Raw genomic sequence first — 7,588 nt, 5'->3', positions numbered from 1 at the left:
TGTGTGTGTGTGTGTGTGTGTGTGTGTGTGTGTGTGTGTGTGTGTGTGTGTGTGTGTGTGTGTGTGTGTACTATGAAACTATTTGAAGCTCCCATAGAGATCGCCACTACAGTGCGTACACATAAGTGTTTGCAACAACGCAATGGCAAACAGTGGCCCTAGTGTGTACGAACCTTAGTTGTAGGTTTTAAGAAAATATATTAAGATTTAGACTACTTGTAAAGTGATTATAAGGGTTTTGAGTCATTTTATTGTTGGATCCTTTTACTAGCGATAACAAGTTAGTTCGAGCTTTTTATACGGACAAACCCTAACATAGTGTTAGCTTTTTACTTAAATATGACGATCACATTTTCATATATGTATTTAATAATTTGCATTGGCTGCCTGAGTGTATCCTTGCTAATATCTTGGATGTTTAATTATAATTGTCACCATTAGTGGTGGCAAGACTATCAATTGACGTGGGATCCGGCGAACTATGATGGCATCACGATAATACGAGTTGCACCTGCCAAGGTTTGGCTCCCCGATATCGTTCTACTTAACAAGTAAGCGGTCATATGTAGTATAATTCTCCATTCTATATATGCTGGAAGAATATATAAAACATTATGTAAACTCATCGGAATGCACTATACAATTATACGAATTTATATAATGAACGATACGATGTGCTATACCAACGGATGTGACAACTTCGTTCGTACACTAATAGCCATTACGTCATGGTCGCCATGACATCAACCTCGGATAATGCCGTCATACGAATTAGCATTTATTAACGTCTTTAGCAGTTCTTCTCGTTAATTACTATTTTGGCAATACCTACCGCGTATTTCCTCAATACGGCATCGCTAAGTAGGACTAATCACTATGACGTCTCTTCCGGTCGCCGCGTTTTTAATCTCACTGTCTTCCACTGCCATTTCAGTGCGGACGGAGTGTACGAGGTGAGCTTCAGGAGTAACGTCCTCATCGACAACAACGGCTGGATCAACTGGGTTCCTCCGGCCATCTTTAAAAGCTCGTGCACGATCAACGTCGAGTACTTTCCGTTCGACAAGCAGGTGTGCGAGATGAAATTCGGCTCGTGGACGTTCAACAAAGACGAGGTGAAGCTGGGCGACTACAACAAAGAGGTGACGAAGGTCGATCTCAACGACTACGTGCTGAGCGGCACGTGGGACCTCAGCTCGGCGCCGCGGCGCATCGACAACAATGGCAGCGGCGGCTCCGAGTACGCGACGATGATCTTTGAGATCCACTTGAGCCGCATGACGCTGTTCTACACGGTGAACCTCGTCATTCCCTGCGTGATGATAGCCATGCTGGCGGCGACCGTCTTCTACCTGCCCGTGGACAGCGGCGAGAAGATGACGCTGGCTATCAACCTGCTGCTGGCGCTCGTCGTCTTCCTCCTGCTGGTGTCCAGCGTTCTGCCGCCGACGTCGCTGACGATTCCGCTCGTGTCAAAGTACCTGTTGTTTACACTGATACTGAACATCATCACCATCCTAATGACGGCCATCATACAGAACTGGCACTTCCGAGGCCCTACGACGCACAGCATGCCGAAGTGGGTGAAGACTATTATGATCGACACGCTACCAAAGGTCTCGGAATTAAATGTCGTCGAATATCATTGTATGATATAAAATAATTTAATTTCGATAGAGAGTAATAGCAACTTACCATAGACTGTTAATCAATATATTTGAATAAATAAATCTTTACCGGTGCGAGGGCGTCGCGGGACCACCTACTTGAGAAAGTAAATGGAGCATTTATCTCGAACATAACTTACTCAATTACTAAAAAAACGACTAATAATTTAATTATTAACTAAATTGACTAAATTACATATTAACTACGTATTAACTAATTAACTAAATTATTTAATGTGCAGGTGCTCTGCATGCGACGGCCGAAAGACATGCAGCCGCAGTTGAACATCGACTGCTACGGTTTCGCCAACGTCACGAACAGCTGCTTCGACGATATGGATGGTACGGAGTTGGAACCCCTCGACATGCATCACCCCGGATGCAAGCACGTAGTCATGCAGTCAGCTAGCGAGCCGGGCAGCAGCGATGACGACGTTGTCATGACAGCGGAGGGACTGCGCGCGGCGCTGGCGATTGAGTTCATCGCCGAACATCTGCACCTAGAAGATACAGTGTCAGATGTAAGTATGCAAAGATAGGTTTACCATAAGGTCAACAATGAGGTAATGAGATAGAGAGTCAGAGCGAGAGAGACAGAGAGACAGAGAGACAGAGAAACAGACACAGCTTAGAGCGGGATAACTTTAAATAAAGACACAGAGACAGAGACAGAAACAGCGACAGAGACCAGAGACAAAGACAGAGACAGAGACAGAGACAAAGACATCTTACCCCGTACAGACTGCAAATTTTGACCCCCACATTAAATTGGTACGGGCCTGTCGCGCGCCAAGCGTGCACCAAATCGTAGCGTACAGACACAAAATTTGATCCAACATCAAATGAGTTATGGATTGACTCGCTACGTCACTCCGCAGACAGCTACTGTACTTTTATGTGACCTAAATAAGGCTAGGCGCATGCGTATTGCGAAATGGCACGGGAGACAGGCCCGCGTTTTGCGTACAGACACAGCTTAGAGCGGGCTAACTTGGTCCGGGCCAAATTATCCAGGGCTTGGCCCTCCTTTATTTGCGGGGCAAAATTGGAGCGGACCAGCGCGTATTTGGAGCGGGATAGCGGGTACACACTGCAAAAATTTGATGGACCCGCACCTGGCCCGGACTACTTTAATGTTGTTTCAAATTTGCAGTCTGTACTGGGTAAGAGAGACAGAGAGACAGAGAGACAGAGAGACAGAGAGAATGAGAGAGATATGGTGGATAGGGGGAGATTAAGAGAGGGGGAGTATGACATAGTGAAAAACACCGAGGGATAGAGAGGGGAGATATAAGTATGTGGAAACGTTTTATAAATAATTCCAACGGTCAAAATTGTTTTCAACCGTTTTCAACACACACACACACACACACACACACACACACACACACACACACACACAACACACACACACACACACACACACACACACACACACACACACACACACAAACACACACACACACACACACACACACACACACACACACACACACACATATATATATATTTATATATATACTTTAAAAATCTTGAAGCCCGGCCAGAATGACAAAGCGCAGATGAATAAATCGTTTGGACGACTACGTATTTCTGCGTGGGTTGCTATATTTTTACTGATGTTGTCCTTGTTTTATTTATCGCAGATCAAGGAAGACTGGCAATACGCCGCCATGGTGCTTGACCGACTACTACTATTCATTTTTACAACAGTAACTATAACTGGAGCTATCTCTATTTTAACAAACGCGCCTGGAATCTTTGACTAGACAATGGGAAGAGTACTTCTCTTCCCTATAATTCTAATGTTTTATATTGTGTTTATTTTTCCCTCTTTTGTCCCGATAATTTACGTAAATAGGTTTTGGTTCTTATATGCGATTCCTTCGGGTTACACTTTGTCTGACTAGTGTCTTACCGGCTCTTCGCTTTTTCGTGTCCGACGTCTCTCTCTCCACCTATCTCCCTCTCTCTATCCATCTCTGCCCCTCGCCATCTACCCTCTCTGCCATTGAATGTGATGAACCTTTTTGCTAATTTGCTATCTATAATGTCACAGACACACATGCGCGCGCGGGCGCCCAGGGAGAGGGAGCGAGAGAGAGAGAGAGAGAGAGAGAGAGAGAGAGAGAGAAAAAGATAGAAATAGAGAGCAATAGAAAGCGAGAGACGGAGAGAGAGCGAGTTGCACATGCCAAAGATATAGAACTAACAACAAAGTGTATACAGTCTCGTCATGAGCGACTCGGCATGGAATACTATACACTCAGACTGATTTCTAAATAAATACGCTTGCCTGTTTATTATTTATTTGTTTTTCTTGTAAATACCGACGGCAACACCGCGTTGTCGAAAGACTGGTCTCGATTGACGAGTGCTTGCTGCTAGTTAGCCGCCAGTAAACCTAGGCGGTTTATAAATAATACGTTGTGGAGCTGTTGCTGTGTGTTGACACGCGCGCGGAAATGCGAGGTCTTCAGTGATGCATTCTGGTGATAGATCATGCATGTAATGTAATTTGTACAATAAACAGTATATCAGTTTTGTCCGATGAAGATTTGATTGATTGAATTTTTATCAAACAATCACGAGAATAGATCATGTCGAGGATAGATATAATTTTTCCGACATGAGAAATTTTGTGATAAATTTTTAGGATCCCACGCACGCACACGCGCACACGCGCACACACTTACATATTATCAAGAGTCCATAATAGAAAATCTATTATGGAAAATCCATTTTCTATTATGGACTCTTAATATTATATATATATATATATATATATATATATATATATCTTTATATATATATATACGTATATACTAAACTGTGAAATAAAAAAACGGGTACATTTATTTATAATGTATCAAAACTCGAATTCGAACTTCGAAACTCAAGCGGCATCGTTGACAAAATGTATTTTATTATCGCCCTCACAGCGTTAACAGCGTTTCATTTCAGATGTGACGCCTGAAAGCAAATTATTTAAAGGTCATCATTTTACATTCGGTACGAAGACTTCTAATTTTAAAATATGGCATTTACTGTTGCCTGTCGCGCCACCTTACAACCGCTCACGTTTTAAATAACGATGTCACATTGCCAATACTTGTGCTACGCTCCGCATGATTCGTAATTATAGATATGAAGTTTACATACCTGTAGCTCAGAAATATAAACATAACGCCATCCCGCACACACGCACATATATATCTTAGGAGATTTGGTAATGAAATTATTTCATCCAACTCTCATGCACCATGTTTTATTTTGCAAAACACTATATATTCGACTATTTAACATTTGAAACATTAATTTCTAATTGAAAATAGAATCATCATCATTGAATACGAGTCTTTAATTACTTTAACAACGGGTGCTCTTCATCTAATCTGAAATAGAATAACACTAACTAAACCTATTGTCACCACAATAGAGCTGAATACATGTATGATGATGATCGAGTCATATCATTTACAATCTATTGATGTCGCAACTGATGTTTAGTCATGAGCCAAAACACCATACTAGGTGAGACATACCGGCACGACCACTATATACATTTTCGCTAATCCCTGTCTACAGACAATTCTAACGCAATTATTGCGCAAGACCCCTGCAATAAGGACCGCAGTGACAGTTTCGTTGCCTACGGCAACCGGTTTAAATGTGTGTTATTCGAAAGTATAGTCTGCCATGTCTAGGAGCACACTGGCTTTTAACGCTACCGACCAACACCTATACTGCCCAATTATACTGAGAAACAAGACAAAATCACGCGTGTATGATTCAGGGCATCTTGCTTGCGCAGCTTACACGTGTATTTGTCAGATTTGGCTTAATAAAGTACGCTGCTAATTTCATTCTTATTTCACTCACCTATAATAGTTTATGTATGGTTTATATAATGGTTTCGTTGGACTCTTGTCATAAAGGTGGCACTTACCCATCGCACAAGGCAATATGCGGCTATCCTCGTTTAGTCATAGCTATATGGAGATATGCAGAACGTTACGGCTTTACCTAATACTTACATTCACACCGACAAAATCACATGACCTAATTATCTACACAGGTTCATACACAGTCCCACTACACCAGCGCCCACACATACACACGCTCGCACACGCCCCCAAATGCAAACACTCACACACGCGCGCGGGCACACACACGAACGGACGCACACGCCCCCAAATACAAACAATCACACGCGCGCGCGGGCACACACACGAACGCACGCACACACACGAACGCCCGCACACACACACACACACACACACACACACACACACACACACACACACACACACACACGACACGACACCCACCCCCACGTACGACGACACGACCGACCGCGTACGTACCGAACCACCTAACGTACGTACTACTACTTACACTACCCCACCTAGAAACGATCCGTGATTAGAAAAAAATGACGGTGCCAGTTTTCATGTAACATTTTAGGGCCATTTGAATTTCAAAATGGCGGCGTTTTTTAAAGCGATTTTTATGATTTTTGGTATTCAACATTATTTTAAACGTATAATCGAAATGCGTTCATAGAGTTAGGTACCAATGAATTATAGTTGAGACAACTTTTCATCTGAACTCTTGTTTGCATGGATAGAAACAGGTTTTCGACGTTATTATCAAAAATATATATAATCTTACCACGGATTTTTTAAATTTTTAAAACGCAATCGACTCTATTTTAGCTTTTTAACTTTTATTTCTAGTCAAGAACATATATCTAATCAGTCATAATTTTATAGTGGTTTAAATAATTTAAGGTCCCTCTGACGACGCATGCAAGAAGCAGATCTGTACAGTAGCGTGACTAGGTATCAACAAGATTTTAAATGGCAATCATTAACAACAAGCGATCGCAAGCGCACAAGTTAACTCTTCAGGCACTCTCGATCTCTGGATGGAGAAATCCTGTTGAGGATCAACCTGTTGTACGTGACGACCTTTGGTGCCAGCGGTATAAGCAGCTGATCTGAAGCATGCGGCGGATAAGACAGCGCGTTTGCAGAAGCGGCATTAGGCATCAAAGAATATAGAATCCTTCAATTGTGAGAACCACTACGAGAGTGTTGACGCTAGTTCGTAAGAGCAGGACCCAATTCAATGCTAGGAAGTAATGCGGCAGGTGATGACACCTGTTAACAGTTCCAGAAGCTATACGTTAAGGTCAACTTGGCACCGTCTACTTTGTTGCACTGAGCATATTGTAAGTACTTTTTGTTGCATATTCCAGCCTAGATTTATCTCAAAACTTCCAGGTTCATCGCACGCCGGATCCATAAAAACCTCTGCATGCAGATCTATGTCAGAGCTTCACAATGATGAGTTGCAGTGATACCAGCAACCGTATTCATTCACACCGACATTGGTTGTTGATCAGGCGATGGAAAACCTCAACTAAATCAACGAAAGGCCAAGGAGGGATCTCGGAAAACAACATCTCCAGCACGCTCATGAAGTTTTGTCCACTGCCCGGAGCTGGCCATGACTTGCTGATGCGAGTCTAAACAATTGTAGCTACTATAGACACAATTGCACCCACAAGCACTCAACTGTCAAATTGCTCGCCAAGAACCTCCAATGATTGCCAGCTGAGTCAGTGTTAGCACGCCGCAACTTGATATCAACAGGCCTGTGTAGCGAGAACCGTTTACTGCAGAGCTGATGTTAACAAACTGCATGTCAAAGAGATCATGCCAGACGAAGTTCACCAAGTATCCTAGGCAACAAAGGAGAATGGCATGAAAGGCTTACCAAGACGTTTGTGAGGGGAACCATCACTGGAGTCGCACATTTGTGGGACAAGATGACAACAGTCAAGCAGAAGACATGCGATTCTGCATGCAAAAAACATTAAATGAACACAGGGTCTGCAGGTGTTGACCTGAAGG

The 7,588-nt window shown here is 42.9% G+C and overlaps 1 protein-coding gene across 1 annotated transcript in view; it reads left to right on the top strand.

Moving 5' to 3' along the window:
- Positions 1 to 4,216, top strand: part of LOC106805579 (acetylcholine receptor subunit beta-like 1) — a 10,277-nt gene extending 6,061 nt beyond the window's left edge. Inside the window, exons 4-7 of the mRNA XM_014807232.1 lie at positions 442 to 551; positions 935 to 1,616; positions 1,910 to 2,188; positions 3,314 to 4,216. Of these exons, the coding sequence (XP_014662718.1) occupies positions 442 to 551; positions 935 to 1,616; positions 1,910 to 2,188; positions 3,314 to 3,436 (1,194 nt within the window). The 3' untranslated portion in view covers positions 3,437 to 4,216. The remainder of the gene's footprint in view (positions 1 to 441; positions 552 to 934; positions 1,617 to 1,909; positions 2,189 to 3,313) is intronic.
- Positions 4,217 to 7,588: the final 3,372 nt, after the last annotated feature.

Source organism: Priapulus caudatus, unplaced genomic scaffold, assembly GCF_000485595.1.
Source record: "Priapulus caudatus unplaced genomic scaffold, Priapulus_caudatus-5.0.1 Scaffold119, whole genome shotgun sequence".
Lineage (NCBI taxonomy): Eukaryota > Metazoa > Priapulida > Priapulimorpha > Priapulimorphida > Priapulidae > Priapulus > Priapulus caudatus.
The sequence above is the reverse complement of the archived record's forward strand: the minus strand, read 5'-3'. Positions and strand labels throughout refer to the sequence as shown.